General features: G+C 47.1%; 1 protein-coding gene across 7 annotated transcripts in view; it reads right to left on the bottom strand.

The window, feature by feature from the left end:
* Positions 1 to 5,385: 5,385 nt before the first annotated feature.
* Positions 5,386 to 25,519, bottom strand: part of LOC110509342 (mediator of RNA polymerase II transcription subunit 13-like) — a 106,325-nt gene continuing 86,191 nt past the window's right edge. For 3 of the 7 annotated variants that reach the window (XM_036967288.1, XM_036967295.1, XM_036967294.1), the window contains 25 exons: positions 24,425 to 24,589; positions 23,461 to 23,617; positions 23,213 to 23,317; positions 22,204 to 22,866; positions 21,902 to 22,103; positions 21,732 to 21,807; positions 21,496 to 21,626; positions 21,238 to 21,328; positions 20,749 to 20,969; positions 19,568 to 19,782; positions 18,446 to 19,374; positions 17,805 to 17,984; positions 17,142 to 17,377; positions 16,733 to 16,958; positions 15,215 to 15,530; positions 14,815 to 15,073; positions 14,421 to 14,609; positions 11,781 to 12,004; positions 11,314 to 11,456; positions 10,882 to 11,040; positions 10,150 to 10,314; positions 9,304 to 9,455; positions 8,030 to 8,194; positions 7,783 to 7,910; positions 5,386 to 7,514 (listed from right to left, as the gene is read on the bottom strand). In XM_036967288.1, coding sequence (XP_036823183.1) covers positions 7,382 to 7,514; positions 7,783 to 7,910; positions 8,030 to 8,194; positions 9,304 to 9,455; positions 10,150 to 10,314; positions 10,882 to 11,040; positions 11,314 to 11,456; positions 11,781 to 12,004; positions 14,421 to 14,609; positions 14,815 to 15,073; positions 15,215 to 15,530; positions 16,733 to 16,958; positions 17,142 to 17,377; positions 17,805 to 17,984; positions 18,446 to 19,374; positions 19,568 to 19,782; positions 20,749 to 20,969; positions 21,238 to 21,328; positions 21,496 to 21,626; positions 21,732 to 21,807; positions 21,902 to 22,103; positions 22,204 to 22,866; positions 23,213 to 23,317; positions 23,461 to 23,617; positions 24,425 to 24,589 — 5,630 coding nt within the window. In that variant the 3' untranslated portion in view covers positions 5,386 to 7,381. The remainder of the gene's footprint in view (positions 7,515 to 7,782; positions 7,911 to 8,029; positions 8,195 to 9,303; positions 9,456 to 10,149; positions 10,315 to 10,881; positions 11,041 to 11,313; positions 11,457 to 11,780; positions 12,005 to 14,420; positions 14,610 to 14,814; positions 15,074 to 15,214; positions 15,531 to 16,732; positions 16,959 to 17,141; positions 17,378 to 17,804; positions 17,985 to 18,445; positions 19,375 to 19,567; positions 19,783 to 20,748; positions 20,970 to 21,237; positions 21,329 to 21,495; positions 21,627 to 21,731; positions 21,808 to 21,901; positions 22,104 to 22,203; positions 22,867 to 23,212; positions 23,318 to 23,460; positions 23,618 to 24,424; positions 24,590 to 25,519) is intronic. The other 4 variants (XM_036967293.1, XM_036967290.1, XM_036967291.1 and 1 more) reach the window with 4 other exon arrangements.

The following is a 25,519-nucleotide window of genomic DNA, read 5'->3' as shown; positions in this document are numbered from 1 at the left end:
TCTGTAATATGGAGGGCAGCTCTCAGCATGTCTCCCACATAGTCTGTAATGAGAATGGCAGCTCTCTCCATGTCTCCCACATAGTCTGGTAATTGGAGGGCAGCTCTCAGCATGTTTCCCACATAGTCTGTAATATGGAGGGCAGCTCTCAGCATGTCTCCCACATAGTCTCTAATATGGAGGGCAGCTCTCAGCATGTCTCCCACATACAGTGCCTTGCGAAAGTATTCGGCCCCCTTGAACTTTGCGACCTTTTGCCACATTTCAGGCTTCAAACATAAAGATATAAAACTGTATTTTTTTGTGAAGAAAAAACAACAAGTGGGACACAATCATGAAATGGAACGACATTTATTGGATATTTCAAACTTTTTTAACAAATCAAAAACTGAAAAATTGGGCGTGCAAAATTATTCAGCCCCCTTAAGTTAATACTTTGTAGCGCCACCTTTTGCTGCGATTACAGCTGTAAGTCGCTTGGGGTATGTCTCTATCAGTTTTGCACATCGAGAGACTGAAATTTTTTCCCATTCCTCCTTGCAAAACAGCTCGAGCTCAGTGAGGTTGGATGGAGAGCATTTGTGAACAGCAGTTTTCAGTTCTTTCCACAGATTCTCGATTGGATTCAGGTCTGGACTTTGACTTGGCCATTCTAACACCTGGATATGTTTATTTTTGAACCATTCCATTGTAGATTTTGCTTTATGTTTTGGATCATTGTCTTGTTGGAAGACAAATCTCCGTCCCAGTCTCAGGTCTTTTGCAGACTCCATCAGGTTTTCTTCCAGAATGGTCCAGTATTTGGCTCCATCCATCTTCTCATCAATTTTAACCATCTTCCCTGTACCTGCTGAAGAAAAGCAGGCCCAAACCATGATGCTGCCACCACCATGTTTGACAGTGGGGATGGTGTGTTCAGGGTGATGAGCTGTGTTGCTTTTACGCCAAACATAAGGTTTTGCATTGTTGCCAAAAAGTTCAATTTTGGTTTCATCTGACCAGAGCACCTTCTTCCACATGTTTGGTGTGTCTCCCAGGTGGCTTGTGGCAAACTTTAAACGACACTTTTTATGGATATCTTTAAGAAATGGCTTTCTTCTTGCCACTCTTCCATAAAGGCCAGATTTGTGCAATATACGACTGATTGTTGTCCTATGGACAGAGTCTCCCACCTCAGCTGTAGATCTCTGCAGTTCATCCAGAGTGATCATGGCCCTCTTGGCTGCATCTCTGATCAGTCTTCTCCTTGTATGAGCTGAAAGTTTAGAGGGACGGCCAGGTCTTGGTAGATTTGCAGTGGTCTGATACTCCTTCCATTTCAATATTATCGCTTGCACAGTGCTCCTTGGGATGTTTAAAGCTTGGGAAATCTTTTTGTATCCAAATCCGGCTTTAAACTTCTTCACAACAGTATCTCGGACCTGCCTGGTGTGTTCCTTGTTCTTCATGATGCTCTCTGCGCTTTTGACGGACCTCTGAGACTATCACAGTGCAGGTGCATTTATACGGAGACTTGATTACACACAGGTGGATTGTATTTATCATCATTAGTCATTTAGGTCAACATTGGATCATTCAGAGATCCTCACTGAACTTCTGGAGAGAGTTTGCTGCACTGAAAGTAAAGGGGCTGCATAATTTTGCACGCCCAATTTTTCAGTTTTTGATTTGTTAAAAAAGTTTGAAATATCCAATACATGTCGTTCCACTTCATGATTGTGTCCCACTTGTTGTTGATTCTTCACAAAAAAATACAGTTTTATATCTTTATGTTTGAAGCCTGAAATGTGGCAAAAGGTCGCAAAGTTCAAGGGGGCCGAATACTTTCGCAAGGCACTGTAGTCTGTAATGAGAAGGGCAGCTCTCATCATGTCTCCCACATAGTCTCCACTATGGAGGGCAGCTCTCTCCATGTCTCCCACATAGTCTGGAAATTGGGGGGAAGCTCTCAGGATGTCTGCCACATAGTCTGTTATATGGAGGGCAGCTCTCAGCATTTCTCCGACATAGTCTCCATAATGGAGGGCAGCTCTCTCCATGTCTCCCACATAGTCTGGAAATTGGAGGGCAGCTCTCAGCACGTCTCCCACATAGTCTGCAATATGGAGGGCAGCTCTCAGCATGTCTCCCCCATAGTCGGCAATATGGAGGGCAGCTCTCAGCATGTCTCCCCCAAAGTCTGTAATGTGGAGTGCAGCTCTCAGCATGTCTCCCACATAGTCTCTCATGTGGAGGGCAGCTCTTAGCATGTTCTCACATTGTCTCCAATATGGATGGCAGCTCTCTGGATTTCTACCACAGTCTCCAATAAGGAGGGCACCTCTCAGCATGTCTCCCACATAGTCTGTAATATGGAGGGCAGCTCTCAGCGTATCTCCTACATAGTCTGTAATATGGAGGGCAGCTCTCAGCATGTCTCTCACATAATGTGTAATGAGGACGGCAGCTCTCAGCATGTCTCCCACATAGTCTGTAATATGGAGGGCAGCTCTCAGCATGTCTCCCACATAGTCTGGAAATTGGAGGGCAGCTCTCAGCATGTCTCCCACATAGTCTGTAACGAGAAGGGCAGCTCTCATCATGTCTCCCACATAGTCTGTAATATGGAGGGCAGCTCTCAGCATGTCTCCCACATAGTCTGTAATGGGAAGGGCAGCTCTCATCATGTCTCCCACATAGTCTGTAATATGGAGGGCAGCTCTCAGCATGTCTCCCACATAGTCTGTAATGAGAAGGGCAGTTCTCATCATGTCTCCCACATAGTCTGTAATGAGATGGGCAGCTCTCAGCATGTCTCCCACATAGTCTGTAATATGGAGGGCAGCTCTCAGCATGTCTCCCACATAGTCTGTAATATGGAGGGCAGTTCTCAGCATGTCTCCCACATAGTCTGTAATATGGAGGGCAGCTCTCAGCATTTCTCCCTCATAGTCTGTAATATGGAGGGCAGCTCTCAGCATGTCTCCGACATAGTCTCCAATATGGAGGGCAGCTCTCAGCATGTCTCCCACATAGTCTGTAATATGGAGGGCAGCACTCAGCATGTCTCCCACATAGTCTATAATATGGAAGCCAGCTCTCAGCATGTCTCCCACATAGTCTGTAATATGGAGGGCAGCTCTCAGCATGTCTCCCACTTAGTCTGTTGTGAGAAGGGCAGCTCTCACCATGTCTCCCATATAGTCTGGAAATTGGAGGGCAGCTCTCAGGATGTCTCCCACAGAGTCTCTAATATGGAGGGCAGCTCTCAGCATGCCTGCCACACAATCTATAATATGGAGGGCAGCTCTCAGCATGTCTCTCCCACATAGTCTGTAATATGGAGGGCAGCTCTCTCCATGTCTCCCACATAGTCTTGAAATTGGATGGCACCTCTCAGGATGTCTCCCTCATAGTCTGTAATATGGAGGGCAGCTCTCAGCATGTCTCCGACATAGTCTCAAATATGGAGGGCAGCTCTCAGCATGTCTCCCACATAGTCTGGAAATTGGAGGGCAGTTCTCAGCACTTCTCCATAATAGTCTGTAATATGGAGGGCAGCTCTCAGCATGTCTCCCACATAGTCTGTAATATGGAGGGCAGCTCTCAGTATGTCTCCCCTATAGTCTGTAATATGGAGGGCAGCTCTCAGCATGTCTCCACCATAGTCTGTAATATGGTGGGCAGCTCTCAGCATGTCTCCCACATAGTCTGTAAAATGGAGGGCAGATCTCAGCATGTCTCCCACATAGTCTATAATATGGAGGGCAGCTCTCAGGATTTCTTCCACAGTCTCCAATTCGGAGGGCAGCTCTCAGCATGTCTCCCACATAGTCTGTAATATGGAGGGCAGCTCACAGCATGTCTCCCTCATAGTCTGTAATATGGAGGGCAGCTCTCAGCATGTCTCCCACATAGTTTCCAATATGGGGGGCAGCTCTCAGCTTGTCTCCCACATAGTATGTAATATGGATGGTAGCTCTCAGCATAGTCTCCCACATAGTGTCAGGATTTGGCCAGGGTTGTTCCGGTTTTTGGTCACTAGATGCCCCCATTGTGCTTTTTGACCTTTTGTTTTCCCTTGATCCCCATTATTATTTGCACCTGTGCCTCGTTTCCCCTGATTGTATTTAAACCCTTAGTTTTCCTCAGTTCTTTGCTCTGTGTTTGTATGTTAGCACCCAGCCCTAGTATTCTGTGAACTCTTGTTGATCCCGGTAGACTCTCTTGTGGAATTCTGTTTTTGTTCTTGTTTATTTATTTTTTGAGTATCTTTTGAGGCTTTTTATGCTATTCCTACCACCTTGTGGATTTACCTTTTTTGTCTTGGAGGATTACCTTTGTTCTTGTGGAATTCCTTTTGAGTTTGTGGAGTTACATGTTTTCCTGAAGGACTTCTCTTTTTACTTCATTAAATACACCGTCTCAAGTACTGCTGTGTCTGCCTCATCTTCTGGGTTCTGCCGACTATTCGTGGCTCAGTAGGTTAAGTGACTGTTTCTCACTCCGGAGACCCGGGTTCGTAACCGGGCCCTGACACATAGTCTGTAATATGGATGGCAGCTCTCAGCATGTCTCCCCCATAATCTGTAATATGGAGGGCAGGTCTCAGCATGTCTCCCACATAGTTTGTAAAATGGAGGGCAGCTCTCAGCATGTCTCCCACATAATCTGTAATATGGAGGGCAGGTCTCAGCATGTCTCCCCTATAGTCTGTAATGTGGAGGGCAGCTCTCAGCATGTCTCCCACATAGTCGACAATGTGGAGGGCAGCTCTCAGCATGTCTCCCACATAGTCGACAATATGGAGGGCAGCTCTCAGCATGTCTCCCACATAGTCTTTAATATGGAGGGCAGCTCTCAACATGTCTCCCCCATAGTCTGTAATATGGAGGGCAGCTCTCAGCATGTCTCCCCTATAGTCTGTAATATTGAGGGCAGCTCACAGCATGTCTCCCTCATAGTCTGTAATATGGAGGGCAGCTCTCAGCATGTCTCCCACATAGTCTGTAATATGGAGGGCAGCTCACAGCATGTCTCCCTCATAGTCTGTAATATGGAGGGCAGATGTGATCGGGGGTCTGAGGTGTTGATCCAATTCACAGGCCCCTGTGTTGACAGAACAGAGGGAAAGCATTGAAACATGCTAACAGGCCCTCTCCTCCCCTTTCCTCTTTTCTACGTAAAGGCAGATAGCAGAACATTGGTACACCACACCATTCCAAGCACTTGACATATAATCAGTGACAACATGCCAATGGAATCAATGTCTGGGACTAATCACGCAGGCTGTCTCAAATTTAATGAGATTATTCTGAGTGGCACTGTCCCAAATCAAATAAAGATATCACAAGATTAATGCATCCAGTGTCAAATAGAAGAACACACACACTCAAAGGGAATTTATTTGTCAAGAGTTTTAATAATTTACTAAAAAAAAGAGTGTAAAAGTCACAGATCTCTTCTCCAAGATTGATCTGTCTCATATTCAAAGTGATGGCAGATGTAACAAATTTGCAAACTTGTCCTCTTTTGTACTTTAGTGTACAAGTATTGGCATTACACCCTTGGCTGTATTTGAATGAGACTTCATATGCATATATTTATATTTGAAAATACTTCATAGGAATCACTTAATATAAAGTAAATCAAACCGGCGTGAAATGTACAGCCTTGAGAAATTCCCAAAACACAGCTGAAAATTGTATACAAACATGCTAGGAATTGTACAAATAGCAGGGCTATTTGAGTGGAGGGGCTCAAGGAATAGGCTTTTCTGATGGTTTGCTTGACATCATTTGGGACCACCACTGAAGTAAAGCATATTAGTTAAATATACAACACCCAAGTAACTCTCAAATACATAACATTGAAGTCTATTGCCTATTTCAAGTTTATTTAGCAGGAGAAGAGAGACACTTTATAAATATATCTTTGCAGTATTGAGAACCTTAACTGAAACGGATTCAATAAAAAGGCTAAAAGTCAACATTTCAATAATTGAAAAAGTTTAAAAGTATAGAACTAAAATGCATTGTCTTTAATAAAAGATGTATACTGTATTTGCCTCTTCAAAAAGAAAGTTATGTATAAACCCCCACCACCATCACCATCATGTGGTTGTTTTAGAGAGGTAATATATATATATATATATTTATATACATATATATATTTGAATTTATATGCATTATATACTATATATAAATATGGCATTTTAACAATTTTTGTTACAATTTCCTTTAAAAGGACAATTTCCATTTCCGACCCAAAGGCGATTGATATTAAATTTGGAAAGGGCCTTGATCATTTTTCTGTGTTCAAAATTATGTTTTAAATATTAAAAATAAGTCTCAATTCTTTGCAAATCATTTTTTTTACACTATAAAGATTTGTCAACTAGTATTCAGTGTGTTCATATCTACAGCAATACAACTGTCACTTCCAAAAGTAAGGAAAAAGTGTCATTATCAAATGCTTTTCCCCTCATAGGAAATGTTTGTGTTCTTCACCCTCTTATGAATGTTGGTATGAATTTCATTACTAAACTTTGAGTCATTACAACCACAGTTCTATACAAATGTGTCAAATCGAAGGTAAGAAGCTGCTGTGTTGCTGTGGTCATTTGGTTCCCTGGTTGTGCAGTGTGGGGCAGATACAGGACTTTTATGCATGTGACTCCCAGGCTCCCATCCTATATGATTTTGGCTTTTATAGCTCCCAGGGTATCACTGTCATGGCTGGTAAGGGACAAGGTCCAATTCTTCATGCAGGACCATACTGTAATTCACATAGTCCACCCTTTAACATGTCTCCTCCATGGCTTCAAAACATCTTCAGTCTCACAGGAACAGGGTGGAAAGTCCTCCTGTACAACAATGCTGATCTGATAATGACAAGTGTAACACTGAAATGTCCTATTATGACAATAAAAAGGGCATAGTTGGATATCTCCATCTTCTCTCTCAGGCTGTATGTGCCTTTTCAACGTACAATGGTTGTTGGCACATCACCACATCTTACAAGAGACGTTTTCTAAAGGTAAGAATTGCACTAGGCTGGTCTCACGGCTGACCATACTGTTCATGTTCAAAAGTCTCTGTACTGTACATAGGCGTTTGTTTGTTTTCCCAACCAAGGACCATCTGTTGTTCTCCTGCCACCATTTTGGCCATCAATCCCCTGAAATATGGCCACGATTCGATCACAGATCGCATGATAACACCAGGTGTAAAAGGGGTCCATAAATCTCGTCCCATGCGTTCATTCATTAAAAGAAAACAGACCTCCAGCGCTCTCTGGTGTCCAGGCAGAGGCATTGCAGGCAGGCAGGCACACATGACCTCAGAGGCCATGGATTGTACAGTACTCAGTTTCCTCAGCTGTCTGTGGGTAAGTCCCATCGCTAGAGCATGTTGAGGATGGCATTGTACATCTGTGTGAGCACGGCCAGGTGGACGGGCAGGCAGGAGCGGCGGTCCTGGGTGGCAGGGTTACACGTCAGCCACGAGAGGGCGTTGTACTGCTCCAACACAAACCTACAGCAGGATGCAAGACATGAGCACCAGGGTTTGGGGTTAGAGAACACATAACATGAACATACATCATAGTAGATCAAGTGTTGTCCTCAACAGCCTACACATGATGCAGGCATACAGCTACTACTTCACCATAGAGGACAAGTCAGTGACAATGACAACCTATGTGTCGGAGTGAGAGAAGAGGAGATGTTGGGGTGTTACACAGTAGGAGAAGGTAAGATGGGATGGGCAGTGGGTACAGGGCATACAGCAGAGACCTACTAACCTGAGCACGTCAGAGGTGGTCTTGGAGTCCAGAGGGTGAGGCGTCCTCTTAGCGGTCTTGTCTGAGCTCGTCTGAGTGGGCTCGTCTGATTGGGCTGTGGCGATGGAGATGTGGTGGTGTAGCGATGCCTGGAGGGAGAAAACACACAGTAAGTGGCTAAACACACACAGACGTACACACACAAAAGAATGAATGCACACGCCCCCCACCGGCACAAACAAAATCAACGAGTTCATGGATCCCTTACCTTGAGGAAGAGTGGACACTGGTTCTGAGCCTGAGGGCAGGAGGCCCAGAACCAGTGAGGCAGGCTGTCGGCCTGGGCAGTGGAGACGTAGTATCCCAGGGCTAGAGGCTGCTGCTTCAGCTCCTCCGGAGGGTTCTCCCTGGACAGAAGCCTCTCTCCCTGACTCTGGAGGAGCACATGGGACAGACGGAACATTAATACTGGGGGCAACATGGCTGCCAAAGACCAGACCACACAGCTGCTCTATTTTCGACTATAACAGATGTCTGTGTACTGAACATTACAAGTACACCATAGGATTTTAGTTATGGACCATAGTGCCACACCATAACACAGGCGAAACTCACCCCGCTGAAGAGTAACAGGCTGACCACGTGGTTCTAAGTAAATGTAGAAATCTATGTTATTAAATTATTGCACCCACACTGCTCGAGCGCACCAAAGAGCGTCTGAGTTGCCAAAGGCTAAAATAGAAATCAGTTCTATTTCTGACGCATATCGCGCTGCAAGTCCTGCCTCTCCCATCTCCTCATTGGTTTATAGAAGCAGGTACCCACGTGCCATCTCCTCATTGGTTATACCCACGTGGGTGACTGAAAGACGAATGAGGTCTGTGGTGTTAATGCACCTAATTTATGAAAGTTGTCAATTGCAATATAAAGTCAAGAGAAGAAAAGGCCTGGAAGGAAGAGAGATGACTAGAAACGATTCGGTTGATCATTTTATGTGTGGATTAATTGGTGGAGTAGAGGACCTGCATTTCAGGTAAAATAACAACTCAATGTTTATATCCCAGGACAAATTAGCTAGCAACAGCAAGTGCAAGCTAGCTAGCTAAATTGCCATACATGTTTAATGCTTTTCGACCTGTCCCCAAATTAATATAATTGGTTCAGAGTTTGTTTTGATATTTTAACCTGCGTGTCGTGATCACGTTTGATGTGGGGGGACAAAATACATTTATGCACAATGGCGCACAGCCGGTTTGGGTTCCGTGTAACAGATTCCGTGATAGAAATGTAAGGTCATTTCCAATTGAGCCTGCATTCGCAGTGTTTCCCGTGAATGCAATCTCTGCTAAAGCGGGAACATTGCCTTCAAATTTGAATCACACTCTAAAGCTGATTTTCCACGATACAGATTAAATAGGGCCCTCACTGTTATTTTAAAGCAGGATTCTAGAACATTCCAATATTCTAGAATCCACCAACAGTATCAGGAAAAGTTCTGCATAATTCACATGAATCGAGTCCCAGCCTGGTTCCTGAACTCACCCTGTTATGCTGGAAATGTGAGCTTCCCCCCATGCCAGAGGGGGAGCCAGGGGAGGGTACTGGGGAGGTGTTGGGGGAAGGGTGAAGGTTGAGAATGTCATGTCCTATGTCATTCTCCAGCTCATCAGGGAAAGGCAGGTCGAACATGTCATCTGGAGACAAACACAGTCAGCTATAGACGTACACATGTAACTTGTCATACACAAGAGGTGTAGACTACACTGTGTAGTCCAGTGTATCTTCTTCTGAAACCATTAAGGCAGTGACAGTTCCAAAGGGAGCATGCAAACAATCCTTAGACAATTGTGCACCCTGGTGGGTTTTCATTTCTTTTTAAATCAGCTTTTTGCTTTGGTGGACGTTATTTTTACATTGACATTTGTCTATAAAACTCACGAATGCAGCTGTTTATGTCAAATGATTTTGTTTCGTACTTGTAGCACTGTTTTTCCTGAAAATAAAATGGCAAAACACTTCATTGTGAGGCTAACTATAAGGGCTGGTCATGCGGATAAATGAAGGTTTGATAAATGAAAAGCCTTTTTTTGCTGGGGCCTCGGGACTGACAGGGATAAAAATAGATAAATAGGTAGGCACTTATGTGTGAACTGCATAGAATAATAAATCCAGCAACAGCTACTGTAAGATACTGAGTACACAATACCTAGTTACTGATATTAAACCTTGCGATTTCCAGCTCAAGTATATAGTTTTAGATATTTTTATTGTCTCTAACATCTAGGTTGTATTGATTAACCTTGCATCTAAATGCACTCTGCACTATGCTCCAGTATGACACTCCCAGTTAGGGAGTGCAAACATGGAGGTCTAATGTGGAGCCCTTACCAGCGTTGTCCTCTGTGGGGTAGGAGCTGGCGGCCAGCTGGGTGGTGGCGGAGGTGGGGAATACCAGGATGTGGGTACAGGAAGCATCCTGAGGGGTGTTCAGCTGGGACGTCTGCAGGTTGAGGGCCGTGCTGCGACCAAACACCGAGCCCATTGTAACCGCATCTGCACACACAAACAATTTATTATCAATATGTTATGTAAGGTTGCATTGTGATTTACCTCAATAGAGCTTGTGGTGTGTCGGCAAAGAAATCAGTTGAGTGTGCTAAAGTTTCTATTGCTGTGCACAATGTCTTGCAGTGCAGAGTGTCTGTACTGTAAAATCCACTTGGCAGAACCTTGCAATCTCTATTATGTCTGCATTACCGTGTGCTGTGAAGTGAGTGTGGCAGAACAAAGTGCTCCTTCAATGTGTGGAAGTGTAATGTGTTCCCTGAGCGCAGTAATGTGTCTGCTCCTTGGTGTTGTGCAGAGCTAACCCTCCACGCATTACTACTGCCATCTCTATTAAGATCGTACAACCTCTGTACTGTACTGTGCATTGGGGCTAAACACACTATTACACTGTTCACCTCTGGGTCATAACATGGTGTATCTGCAACCCAAGGGCTCTTAGAGTGAGCTTCTAAAACATGTATTAATTATGTCTATTCCATTTTTAGATCTGAAAGGTACATTAAACACATCATCAATGGGCCGGCCCAGCGTGCTGATGCTGCTGTTGCTAACCTGGCATCACCACGATGGAGCCCTGGGGCTCCATGGCAACCAGGCAGGCGCTGAGGACGGAGGGGGAGTCCGCTGAGGAGATGCCGCACATACGACACGCCTCCTTCAGCTGGCGACTGATGGAGTGGAGGGAGTGCTCCCCCAGGAGAACGCTCCAGTCTGGAGGGAGGGAGGCATGGGAGAGGGGGAGAGAATTAGGTCAATACAGGGAATGGTTCTACAGTCTACTGTCATCTCCTCTGGATCAACTGAAATGATGTTGCTGAAAATATAGAGATTTAAAAAATCTGCCCTAAACAATATCAGTAACAATACCACCAGCTTCAGCTTAATTTAAAACGTTGTCATGATCCACCTTGGAGATTTCTACAGCAAACAGCAAGGGCAATGAGACAGAGTTAGGCATTCTATACTGTTCTTTACTGAACTCACCTTTCAGTTCCCCGTGTCCTAGTCTGCCCAGCCGACCAATCACGATCCTCCATGGCAGTGAGGTCATCTGGATGATGCCGACACACCAGTCCCATAACTTCTGCAGCCCCATCTTCCTGGCCGAGACCTTGGGCCGCCGCACTCTGAAGAGGAGCAGGGAGAGAGGAGAAGAACATTTGGTAATGTCTGCATAGCATTACCATGGCATAACCTGTATTAATTCAACAACCAAATAGGTGCATGCTATTCTCCTGCAGATTGTGAAATGCTACAATAGTGTCTGACTTTACTCAATTTAATATAGCCTAGCATACTATGAAGACACAATGAAGGACAAAAAAGCCCAGGGTATGTTTCACATTATCACAACTAGCACATTATCACAATTAGCACACACCTCTCCATAGATATCCTCCACTCTCCCAGGCCCTGAGTAACTGAGTGACTGACTGATTGACTGACTGTACCTGTTGGGCACGTCGATGTTGATGATGCAGGTCTCCAGTAGCTCTCCCTGTTGGTCGGTGCAGGAGACCAGGATCCAGCGCTGGTCGTGGGACAGGCAGTAGCCCACAAACAGCACGTTGTACCTAGGAGGGATCTCTGCCCACACCTCCCCTGGCTCCGGCATCTTGGCACGGGTAGGACCCAGAATGTACGGGGGAGAGTAGCCCTGTAGAGGGCTGGGGTGCTGGGGAGGGGACAGGGGGAGAGAGAGAGAGAGAGAGAGAGAGAGAGAGGTAGAGAAAGAGAGTAGGATTGTGAGAGAGTTGAAGTGTTTATTTACAAGTTAACACAATGAGTCCCACCGGATTTCTAACCCCTTCTAAACATTGTGTGTGATTGTCACGTTCGCTGGAATAATTATCGGACCAAGATGCAGCGCGATATGGTTTCCACATATTATTTATTAGAAACGCACAAACAACAAAGCAAGAACGAAACAAACAACGAACCGTAACAAAGAGGTATAAAACACAGGTGGAAAAAATTGCTACTTAAATATGATCCCCAATTAGAGACAACAATAGCCAGCTGCCTCTAATTGGGAATCATACCAAACACCAACATAGAAAAACTAAACTAGAACCCCACATAGAAAATAATAACTAGAAAACCCCCCAGTCACGCCCTGACCTACTCTACCATAGAAAATAAGGGCTCTCTATGGTCAGAACGTGACAGTGATACCAATCATAAGTCTGTGTGATTACCGGGGACTACGCTAGAGTTGTGAGAGAAGGGCTGATCATGAAGGGGCCTGGGGCCGAGTCTTTTATACTAAATCTGTAGAGTCCAAATGGTTTGAGCTACAAACTACTAAAAGCTGAGACTCATGTTCAACATGTTCTACTCTATGATGCTCACAAGCTACACAAGAGTGGTTAAAATGTAAGGAAGGGGTTATTCTACATAGATCATAGGAAATCCCAGGACATAGTGTCTATAGTACTGTAATTAGCTCACATAGTTGCTGTCAAACTCCAAACGCTTGTCACTGACTAGTTGGACATTCCTTTCCCAGTGAGCAAACAATTTCTGTACTTACAGCATTCATATACATTCATTTTTATCATGTTTTTGCTTTGGCGAACCTTAATTTTATATTGACATTTGCCATTGAAACTCATGAATGCAACTGTTTATGTCAAGTTGTTTGGTTTTCTACTTGTAGCCCTGTTTTTCCTGAAAATAAAATCGTAAAAAACACTTAATTGGGAGGCTAAATATAAGGGCTGGTAATGTAGATAAATGAAGGTCAGGTAAAAACGAAAAGCCTATTTTTGCTGGAGTCTCGGGACTGATAGGGTTAAAAATAGATGAGAGATGTATAGATAAATGGTTAGGCACTTATGTGTCTAAAGCCTGTGTCTGTTTAAATGGGTGTCCATGTCTCAGCCCCCCGGTAATCAGCCCCCAGTAATCACACAGACTTATGGTTGGTCTCACACACAATGCTTAGAAGGGTTTGGGGGTAGCAACACATCTACCACGCTGATCCTCAATACTGGAGCCCCTCAGGGGTGCATGCTCAGTCCCCTCCTGTACTCCCTGTTCACCCATGCCTGCATGGCCAGGCACAACTCCCACACCAGAAATTACGTTTGCAGACGACACAACAGTGGTAGGCCGACAACGACGAGACAGCCTATAGGAAGGAGGTCAGAGACCTGGCCGGGTGGTGGCAGAATAACAACTTCTCCCTAAACGTAATCAAGACAAAGGAGATGATTGTGGACTACAGGAAAAGGAGGACCGAGCACGCCCCCATTCTCATCGACAGGGCTGTACTGGAGCAGGTTGAGAGCTTCAAGTTCCTTAGTGTCCACATCATCAACAAACTATCATGGTCCAAACACATCAAGACAGTCGTGAAGAGGGCATGACAAAACCTATCCCCATCAGGAGACTGAAAAGATTTGGCATGCGTCCTCAGATCTTCAAAAGGTTCTACAGCTGCAACATCGAGAGCATCCTGGTTGCATCACAGCCTGGTACGGCAACTGCTCAGTTTCCGACTGCAAGGCACTACAGAGGGTAGTGCGTGCGGCCAGTACATCACTAGGGCTAAGCTGCCTGCCATCCAGGACCTCTACATCAGGCGGTGTCAGAGGTGGCCCTAAAAATTGTCACATTTCCCAGCCACCCCAGTCATAGACTATTCTCTCTGCTACCGCATGACAAGCGGTACCGGAGTGCCAAGTCTAGGACCAAAAGGCTTCTCAACAGCTTTTACCCCCAACCCCTCTTCTATGCTGCTGCTACTCACTGTTTATTATCTATGCATAGTCACTTTAACTATACCTACATGTACATATTACCTCAATTAGCCCGACTAACCGGTGCCCCCGCACATTGACACTGTACCGGTACCACCTGTATATAGCCTCGCTACTGTTATTTTCACTGTCATTTTACTGTCTTTTTTGTATTTCTTTACTTATCTATTGTTTACCTAATACCTATTTTTTTACTTAAAAATTGCACTGTTGGCTAAGGGCTTGTAAGTAAGCATTTCACTGTAAGGTGAACCTGTTGAACCTACACCTGTTGTATTTGGCACACGTGACAAACAAACTTTGATTTGATTTGATTTGAAGCCTTACCTCTGGGCTCTTAAGCACAGATTCTAGAGTGGAGGCGGGGCCGAAACCGGTCAGAGACTTGATGTGTGTCTTTGTGGGTAGGAGGCGTCTGCACTGAGAGTAGGCTGAGAAGGCCAGGGAGCGCAGGTGCTGCAGGTACAGAGGGCTCTCACCACTGGCTGGCTGGAGCAGGTACTGACAAGGCACCACCTGGACAACACATAGGGAATGAATGAACACTGGTATGAGAGCAGCTTGACCTGGGGAGATATTCATTACTGTTGGTAAGAGGAGAGGAGTGCACTATACAGGAATTAGGGTGCTACCCACAGTCTCTGTCTCTTTACAATCTATACAATCTTATTATTCAACGATACAGAAGCTATAGAGAGAACAGTAGGGTATATGAACCTACCTGTAACACCAGAGCTGGTCTCATGCTCTCCGGCAATGTCTTTAGCATCTCTGTGTAGCAACGCATCAGCCCTAGTAACCACACACTGCCCACCTCCACCTCCTCTCCCTCCTCCTCCTCTCCACCTCCTCCGCCATCCCTCGCTCCGCCTGAGCAGAGGAAGGGGTCCACCACATAGATCACGATGGCCGGGGGGTGGGCGTGGCTATCGGCCGAGTCCGCCAGCGTGGGAATGCCGATTCGCTCCCGCTCTGCCAAACTGGTAAATTAGGAGGAGACATGATTAATATCCCACTATCATAACAACATAGAATACTGAATAATAACATAGAATACTGAATGATAACATAGTAATACAATAGCAATATAGAAGCATATATGCCCTAGCATAGATTTTCACCTCTCAGGGGTCTCTGCTGGCTGGCTGGGTGGGGGTGGTGGTGGTGTGGCATTGGGGGTAGTCTTGGCCTCAGCGGCCCCTCCTTGGGTAATCTCTGCTGGGCCTGGTTGGTCCGAGGCTGCTGCCGTGGGGGTGGGGGTGCTTCCTGAGCTAGGGGCTGCCGCGGGATCTCCCTCAGCAGGGGCCCCGGGGCCAGAGGGGAGCTGGCTGGAGGAGGGGGCAGGCTGGGCTGAGGAGGGCGTAGGGGCTAAGGGAGGCTGATGCTTGGGGGGTATAAACAGACTACTGTCCAAAGACAGGGCAGACAACTGTGGACCTGGGTGGAGGAAAACATAGAGGGGAAGTTAGAGATGAAATGCACAGAGTAGTTTGTGTAATACCAATTTAGTAAGACCTGGAATACACTACATGACAAAAAGCATGTGGACACCAGTCTCCACTCTTCTGAGAAGGCTTTGCATTCAGCCACAAGAACATTAGGTGTTTGATGGAGTGAGGTCAGGGATCTGTGCAGGCCAGTCAAGTTCTTCCACACTGATCTCGACAAACCATTTCTGTATGAACCTTGCTTTGCACACATGGGCATTGTCATGCTGAAACAGGAAAGGTCCTTCCCCAAAGTGTTGCAACACAGTTGGAAGCACAGAATTGTCTGGAATGTCACTGTATGCTGTAGAGTTAAGATTTCCCTTCACTGGAACTAAGGGGCCTAGCCCAAACCATGAAAAACAGCCCCAGACCATTATTCCTCCTCCAACAAACTTTACAGTTGGCACTATGCATTGGGGCAGGTAGAGTTCTCCTGGCATCCACCAAACCCAGATTAGTCCGTCAGACTGCCAGATGGTGAAGAGTGATTCATCACTCCAGAGAACACGTTTCCACTGCTCCAGAGTACAATGGTGGCGAGCTTTACACCACTCCAGCCGACGCTTGGCATTGCACATGGTGATATTAGGCTTGTGTGCGGCTGCTTGGCCATGGAAACCCATTTCATGAATCTCCTAACAAACAGTTCTTCTGCTGACATTGCTTCCACCGGCAGTTTGGAAATCGGTAGTGAGTGTTGCAACCGAGGACAGACGTTTTTTTTTACACGCTTCAACACACGGCGGTCCCATTCAGTGAGCTTGTGTGGCCTGCCACTTCGCAGCACTTACAGTTGACTGGGGCAGCTCTAGCAGGGCAGAAATGTTATGAACTGACTTGATGGAAAGGTGGCATCCTATGACGGTGCCATGTTGAAAGCCACTGAGCTCTTCAGTAAGGCCATTCTACTGCCAATGTTTGTCTATGGAGATTGCATGGCTGTGAGCTCAATTGTATACATCTGTCAGCAAAGGTTGTGGCTGAAAAAGCCAAATCCACTAATTTGGAGGGGTGTCCACATACATATGTAAATATAGTGTCTCCACAGAGAGTTAGGTCTATATCACATAAACATCACAAGGGGAGGGTTAATAGGTACAGTAGCATAAACGATAGAATAGAATGCAATCATAAAGCTCAGTTTCTTACCTAGCTGCCTTCTGCAGGCTCGGGCATAGAGTTTAAGTTTTCTGAGGTTGTCGATGTGTTGCTGTCCAGCCCAGGGCCCTGTGAACCACTGGTCTATCTGCTCCTCCTCCTGCCTCTCCTTCTCTTTCTCCTTCTCTGTTTCTGTCTCTGTGTCCACTGCCCCCACACGCACCAGGCCATCTCTGGACACCTTGGCCAGGGGTCTGTGTTTCCCCAACCGGCATGTCTGAAAATGGACATAGGCAGGGGTCAAGGGCTATAGATCATATACGCAGTATCTCAGCTTGATTGCATACATCTTCACATATTTAAACGTCTATTGGTAATTACTGTATATTCTGAAAGAAAAAAGTAAGAATTTCCTGGACAAGAGGGTTGTGATACAGTAGATGTAGATGACAGGACCTACCTCGTAGACAGCGCTGAGCTCCTGGAAGAAGACCTGTGCCCCAGCCAGCAGGGTGTCAGAGTTGGGGCAGAGCACCAGGAAGGCCACGTCTCTCTGTCCCCCGTACGGTTCCAACAGCAGCTTCTCCCAGAAGGGCAGCGCCAGGGGCGACAGCGCCAGGAAGTTACGGTCATAGTAGTCGTAGTAGCCCAACAACAGGGTGGGAATAGGCAGAGGCTCTGGCGACTCCTCGGACCCTAGTCAGAAGCAAGATGATGCATGTGAGACATTGTACTGCATTATGGGATGCTTGACTGGACTAGCTAAAGGTCTAATTTTCTAAAATTCTTATTCGATTACATTTCTCATGTCATCCTTTGTACTGGCAATATCAATATAATACAGGGCCTACTCCTACATTGACATAAGAGCATGATCCAGTAAGGGCTGCTAAGAAACATTGCAAACCAAATCAAATATCTTTGCATTGACAATATTGTTAATATAACGTAGGGCCTACTCTGTCAGGTCGACTCCAAAACTCCTAATCTTAAATTCACATCTCACATCACATGCTGAAATCCAGACGAAAATCAGGCCCAAAGTCATCCACAGTTAATGTGGCTGCTAAAATACACCACAAAGCAAATCACTAGAGACTGAACAGTGTCCCTGGTGGCTTACCGTAGGAGCCCCGTCCAGCCATCTTGTGGAACTGTTGCCATGTGAGCGGTCCTTGTACGTGCTGGATGTTCTCCCAGGTCCGGCCCATCCGTTTCTTCTGGATGGCGTCCTGGAGGTAGGGCTGCAGCGACAGCAGCATACGCACCACGTCCTGGGATGACAGCATACTGATGTCCAGCACTGGGGAGAGACAAGGAGACACACACACACACACACACACACACACACGAGAACACAAACAAATACATACATTACATAAATACACATCATACACATTGAACGTCACATCACACAACAGTCCGAAACTAACAAAGAGAAACATGGATTTAAACTTTGAGTGAATGGATTGATCTTGCTTGTTTTTCCATTATAAGAAAAAAAAGGCATTTGTCTCTATAACTCTGTAATCAGTTCACCACACATAGACATCACCACTGGCACCCTCCTACTACTACACTCTTAGAAAAAAGGGTTCCAAAAGGGTTCAGCTGTCCCCATAGGATAACCCTTTTTGGTTCCAGGTAGAACCCTATGGGGACAGCTGAATGAACCCTTTAAGGTTCTAGGTGGCAACGTTTTTTCTAAGAGTGTATCATCTCTTGGCATCCTTTTATCATCCCAGCCAGATCACTCCTCCTTACTATTGGTGTGAGGCCAGGAATGGAGAGCGCTGCTCCTCACAACAGCCGGATCTACTTTCCCTCCGGCGGGGTTATCCACATACTGCTGTCCCTGTACCAGCGCGTTGTAACACTCCACACACGCATCACTGCCATCCGCCCACTGCTTGTCAGCCATCCAGCTCTGGAGCAGGGCCCCCTGGCGGCCGTTGCAGGAGCAGGAAGGAGGGAGGTGCATGGAGGCTAGGGAGGAGATGGGCTGGGAGCACTGCTGCTGGAGGAGCACCATAACGGAGGAAGGGGCAGGGGAGGAGTCCTGGGGGCGCTTGGCCCGGGGGTCTCCCATGGGTGGGTCTCTGCGGCAGAGCGCCAGTCTCCTCTCAGCCGCCTGGCCCACCTCGGAGCCCCTCCCAAAGATGTCCAGCTCGTCCTCCAGGAAGAGGCCCGTGCCGTGGGCCAGCCGGCGGTTGACGATGGCGCTGAAGCCGCACATGCAGCGGTACTGGTCCTCAAGCGTGGAGTCTGGGATGTACACGCCCACGTCGGCGCCCTTCACATTCATGTTGCAGGCGCAGATGCAGCAGCTGTCAAAGTTGCGGTCTTTGAAGACATTGAGGACTGAGTCAGAGAGAAGCAGGGCGGCGTACAGGCTGTGGGCCTCGGGTATTGGGGGGCTGGACGTATGGGGCTCAGCTACGGAGCTCATAGGCAGGCTGGTGGAAGGCGTGGAGGTAGGGGAGCTCAGCTCTGTCCCGGTGCCCTCCTGCTTCACCGAGCCCTGCCCGCTGGCCGTGCCAACGCCTCTGGGGGTGCGGGGGGTACGAGGGGTGGGGACAGAAAAGCGGGGGGTGGCAGGGGAGGGTGAGGGGAGGATGCCACCGGTGGTGCCCACGGACAGGGCGCTGGCACTCAACTGGGTATACTCCTGGTCCCCAACACTGGGGATGTTGCTGGAGGACAAACACACAAAGAGGAATTGGTGATCAGACAGAGCAAAATACTTATCCCCAAACCTTCAAATTATACTGTCCATAAAAACTCCTCCTTAACATTTTATTGATAGCTGTAAATTTAGTATGGTAACGCTTAATACATATTTTATGAACATCCATCCACCTTTAATAGAACTGGTACAGTACTTACACATATCCATCTCTGATGAATGGGGTGTGATGAGAGGGCGGCAGGGAGGAGTAGTGCTCCATCTTGGGCAACAGGGCCCAGGAAGGCCGGTAGTAACACTGGTCAGGCAACTTGAGGGGGGGCAGACACTGGCTGGGGAGGGTCCGCAGCGGAGCAAACATGGAGCAGCCCATCTGTGGCTGGACGGAGGGGACACGGTACACAAATGAGAAGTCCTGAAGAGGGGGATGGGGAAGGAGAGCTCATTGCAAATGGGTCCTCACAGTAACAGGTCACAATGAGAGACAATTAGCACGTAATTAACACTGTCATGAGTTCAAACAGGCTGTGTGAGATTTGAGGTGTATTGAGAGGTTCAGGTATTTGGTTCCACATACCAGTAAGTCCCCTAGCAGGCCAGGTCAGCAGGTACAGTATAAACATGCTACAGCAACATCAGATAAGATCAAACCAGGCAGTAAGGTTTACATTAAGACTGGTAGGCTGCATAGTGCCCTGTAGCTACTTTATTTTAAAGGCCCAATGCAGATATAATTTATGGGTAACCTGTAAGTACCTTTTTTTCCAATTTTTCCATAAAAATGGGAAAAAATAGTTTTTTTAGCAAATAACTTTTTCTCAAACAATAATTTTGATAAGACTGTCTGGGAGTGGTCTAAGGGGTGAGGCAAAACTGAAAATTAGATGTTATTTGGGGAGAGGTTTGGAACTCTTTGTTATTGGTTTATTAACTAATATACCACATGGTGATGTCACCATGGAAAGCCGAAATTCCCGCCCATGCAAACCTGCTGATTAGAAGGTCCTGTGTAGATTATATTTTCAACCAGCAACTATAAGGAAATAACACTGGTAAAAAAAATCACACTTTAAGCGTTAGTTTCATCACCTGTTGTACAATATGATACAAAAACAGGAAAACTGAATTTGGACTGCACTGGGCCTTTAAGCCTTTTCACCATTCTATCACTAACCATACCACTAACCATATCTACCAATTTGACAACATCAATAGATTACATGGTGTCACTTTTCATGGGACTCATCTCACTATACAAAGTCAAACATATTCTTTTTTAACATGGTAAAGTAAAACATAATTGTCTGTAATCTACAGTAGTCTTTCTGCACATACTACAGACTTAATCCTGTCCATTCCCATTGCTTCTGTGATGCCTCACCTTGATGTCCTCAGGTTTGGGACTGGCCATGCCCTCTTCCACCTCCATCCGGTACTCCTGGAGCTGGGTGGAGGACAGGGGGCCCAGGGGGTGGTCAGAGCCCACCGAGGGGGCTGGGGGCTCCTGGCTGGGGGTGTCGCGGTATGTCATGATGGGGGAGAAGGCCGGGTGCTGCTCCAGGGAAGGGGGTGTGGGAAACATCCGCTGGAGGTCTGCTACTGCTGAATGGAGAGAGAGAGAGAGATGGGGGGAGGAGATGAGGGGTGGAGCGAGAGAGAGAGAAAGAGAGAGAGAGAGAGAGAGAGAGAGAGAGAGAGAGAGAGATGGACAGCGAGAGACGGACAGCGAGAGATAAGAGAGACATAGAGTGATGATGTGAGAGAAGGAGTAGAAAAAACAGATGATTTTTCCCAGGTCACGCTAAACTCAGCTAAGATAACATGCATAAGATAACAAACAAATCACGTATACATGTAAATCTGGACTCACTTGAAGGATAGGGCACAGCCACCCTCCCTTCCCTCCGATCTTCACTTCCTGATACCAGGACCCTGGCTGTGTGCTGGTTGGGGCAAGCAGTCTATATATTATTATAAAACACAGATGTAAGTAGCCTTGGATAAAAGTGTTTGCTAAATAATATATATTATGTATTATTGTGATGTTGAGTGTATTACATTTTGTGTAAAGCGGGAATGAAAATGGAACAGATTTTAGACATGCAGTAATTCTTAGAATGTTTCTCACCCTAAGTTCCTCCTCATCCTCGTCGAAGATGTTCTCCAGGTCTGAGATGAGGACCACCAGATCAGTCTCCCTGGTTAGAGAAGGGTTTTGGGCTTTGGCCGCCGCATCATCCTCCTGCGGTGAGTCATCATCTAGAAACGCACAAACAAGACCATCAAAGACAACGCTCAGAACACACACTATGATCAATGTGTTGGGGAACATTTTTCATTTAGAATAGAATTTGTATTCCTCACCAGCTTTGGGAGCAGAGCTAAAGATGGACATGGCGTCTTTCCCATCAGGCAGTGCACCGTTGCTGATCTCCTCTCCCTGGAAGACAGACACACTGTATTTAATTTATTCGCCCTTTCTAGCTTGGGTGTCAATCAACAAATGGAACTTTCACTGGTAACAAGAGCCTTACTTTGGGGCCTCTTTTGTTGGGGTCTCTGCCCTGGCCCTTCAGTCTCTTGGAGGTGGGGAAGCTGTACTCGATGTCTCCCTCCTTGAAGTCGTAGGGGTCATCCCCGGGGTCCCCAGGCTGATGCAGGAGACCCAGGGTCTGGATGTGTGCCCTAACACACTCCTCCGAGATCTTGAAGCGCTTCTGTGTCTGCATGAATAGTCTGGAAGGAAATAAGAAAGGAAACTTAGAGTGATCAAGTCTGTGCGTATGTGTGTCTTTGAATGAGTAATTAATGCACTATGAATCTCACTCTCTCTCACCTCTTCAGTGCAACTCCCTCAGTGGCCTGCGTCTCTGTCTTTACTTCCACTCTGTCACTGGGGAGCTCTGGAGGCCTGAACCCAGCCTTATCAGCCCTGGGAGTCCTGAAGCCTCTCCACCAGCCTGCCCCAGCCTCCCTCTCCCTGGGCCCCAGAGGGGCTGCATACAGAGCCGTCTCACTGGGTTCCATCCCCCCCATCCCTGACGCCCCATCCGGAAAGGGGGCCATGCCCAAAGAGGTGTTCAGTACCTCAGGGTCCTGCCCCCCCCGTGGATGAGGGCTGAGCGTGGGGGGTAATGGGGAGACAGGGGAGTGGAGCAGGGACTCTGGAGCTTTCCTGCCGGCGGAGAGGGGCTTGGGGTACTTGCAGCTGGGCATGGGATCCAGTGGAGGGTCCAGGCTGACTAGGCCGAGCTGGGACCCTCCAGATGAGTCTTGTTCCAGGCAGGCCTCCTGGCCCACAGAGAGGCGGTGGTGGAAGGGGGTCATGGCGGCGGCTCTCTTCGGCTGTTTGTCGGCTTTCTCGGGTTTGTCCGTGGCCTTGTGCTTGGGCAGGGAGGGAGGGGGGAGGGCCGGGCCAGAGGAGGGGGTGGGGTTGGCACCAGACGGAGGGTTGGCAGAGGAGGTGTTGGTCTGCTGCTGCTGTTTCTGCTGCTTTAACCTTCAGGAAGAGAAACAGGATCAGATGGCAGACAGAACTAGAGTGGCAGGTGAGGATGCTGTTTTTAAAACTTTTCGTATATTGTACACGTTCAACCCGTATTGTACACGTTCAACATATCTGAATCATATCATATAAAAAATACCAACATTCAGAAGACAAATATATATATTTTCACCATGTTCACATTATTTCTACACAATCTATTTCAATATGCTCCACATAAGTAGCACTAGACTTTCGGTTAAAAGCCTAAAAATGAAGCCCAGATGTCTAGCTGGCTGGTGCCATGCTGCCGTGCTAAACGGCTGGGGCACTACCCCCAGATGCCAACCCCCATGCCAACCTGGAGCAGCTGCATGGTGCCCTCTCCTCTGGGTCGGTGAAGTCCCAGGTGGGCACCCCATTTGGTGCCTCCTTCTTTGGCGTCACGCTACTGGGCCCACTGTATCTATGGGCACACAGAGAGGTGTGAGGGCGCCAGTCGTGTCACCGCACATCAACAATAACAATCCCACAGCAGATGCCAGAAGATAAATAGTGCTTTGCCTGGATCTGGGCCTCAGTTAGCCAGCAGGCAATCTGGACACTCACTTGTGTTGCAGTTGGTTAAGATAACACTCCTTCCACGCCTGATGCACCACCTGATTGGTCAGTTTCTTCCCAGAATGCTTTGGGCTGTTGGTGACCCCCATGGCACTCTCCTGGGCAGGGAGGACGCTGGACACCGTTGTCACAAAGCCACTGTCCGCTGAAATAAACAACAGATGACATTCAGTGGAGTTTGCTCCCTTGGGCAAGGCTGTGGGTGGATGTTTTAATAGTGCATAGCAGGAGACACTTTACTAGGACTCTTCAGCCATTGAAAAATTGTAATAAGACACTCAAGATTTACTCTGCAGCTATAGCGGTGTTTGTTTGTTTGTATCAGCTGTTTTATCTCCTAATTTGTAAGACTTTCATTAAGCAGACTTAATTGAATGTGGATTAGGATGCTGAGGATTCAGTTTCAGTGAGTTACAAACCAATCTCATTTGTCTGAGGTCTTACATCTTCAGCAAAATATCTGTATGTGCAGCCCAATTCTCAAAGACTTTGTCCTAGATGAGGACTCCATAATACACACAGTAATCAATATAGTAACTTCTTCTGTGCGTTATTTCATATGAAGCGTATGGATTGAGTAATGAGGACAATTATATGGATTGTATTGCATTTAGAGTTGAGTCATGGATTGCAGTATTGAGTTGTTTTGTTGAGTAAATAGCGCTGATTCAGAGATTATGTTATTCGTTCTGGGAATGCAATTATTTAGGGTGAATTTCTGGAGTTTTTGGTGGTGACATGGTGTGTGTGTGTGTGTGTGTGTGTGTGCGTGTGCGTGTGCGTGTGTGTGTGTGTGTGCGTGCGTGCTTGCATGGGTGGGTGTTTGAGTATGTGCTCTATGTCTATTTAAGTGTAAATGTATACGGACATGAGCATGTGTGTACAGTATGTGTGAGCACCTGCGTGTCATGGTGTGTGTGCGTGCGTGTGTCTTGTGTGTGTGTTTCAGTACCTGAGCAGGGCTGTTCAGGTGAAGTGGGGGGTGTGAGGGGAATGCTGCAGTGAGATGGGTCTCTGCTGCCACCCTGGGCTCCCGGTGCAGGTGGGGGCTCCTCCACAGGCAGGTCGCCTTGGGCAACCAGCACAAAGGCTGCTGGGTAGATCATCCTCACACCACCTACAAGAAGACGAAAGAGTTTAGTTTAAATCCCTCCAAACACTCACACCTATACACGTCACATACTTTTCCTGTAGCCTATACACCCAGGGCTGCATTGCATTAGCTTATCCTTGCATGGCCTACAGTTGCTGGCTGGTGCTGGGGCTTAGGGAGGTCTGATTCCAAGCAGTCCTAATCAATGATGAGGGGTCAGGCAGCCAGTCAATGGGTTGATTAGATGGTGCTGTGTGTCTGTCACTTCCTGGAGCTTCCTTGAAGTCTCCTCTCCTTTACTCCCCTGGCTTCTCTTCTCCTTTCATTTTATCTCCTCTCCCCTTTCCTCCTCTCCTCTAGTCTTTCCTCCCTTCCTCTCCTCTTTCCTCCTCTCCTCTCCCCTAGTCTTTCCTCCCCTCCTCTAGTCTTTCCTCCCCTCCTATTCCCTAGTCTTTCCTCCTCTCCTCTCTCGTAGTCTTTCCTCCTCTCCTCTCCACTAGTCTTTCCTCCCCTCCTTCCCCTAGTCTTTACCCCTCCTATCCCCTAGTCTTTCCCCCTCCTATCCCCTAGTCTTTCCTCCCCTCCTCTAGTCTTTCCTCCCCTCCTCTCCTCTAGTCTTTCCTCCCCTCCTATCCCCTAGTCTTCCCCCCTCCTCTCCTCTAGTCTTTCCTCCCCTCCTATCCCCTAGTCTTTCATCCCCTCCTCTCCACTAGTCTTTCCTCCCCTCCTATCCCTTAGTCTTTCCTCCCCTCCTTCCCCTAGTCTTTCCCCCTCCTATCCCCTAGTCTTTCCTCACCTCCTCTCCTCTTCCCTAGTCTTTCCTTCCCTCCTCTCCACTAGTCTTTGCTCCCCTCCTATCCCCTAGTCTTACCTCCCCTCCTATCCCCTAGTCTTTCTCCCCCTCCTCTCCTCTAGTCTTTCCTCCACTCCTATCCCCTAGTCTTTCCTCCCCTC

The sequence above is a fragment of the Oncorhynchus mykiss genome, chromosome Y (assembly GCF_013265735.2).
Source record: "Oncorhynchus mykiss isolate Arlee chromosome Y, USDA_OmykA_1.1, whole genome shotgun sequence".
Taxonomy (NCBI): Eukaryota; Metazoa; Chordata; class Actinopteri; order Salmoniformes; family Salmonidae; genus Oncorhynchus; species Oncorhynchus mykiss.
The sequence above is the reverse complement of the archived record's forward strand: the minus strand, read 5'-3'. Positions and strand labels throughout refer to the sequence as shown.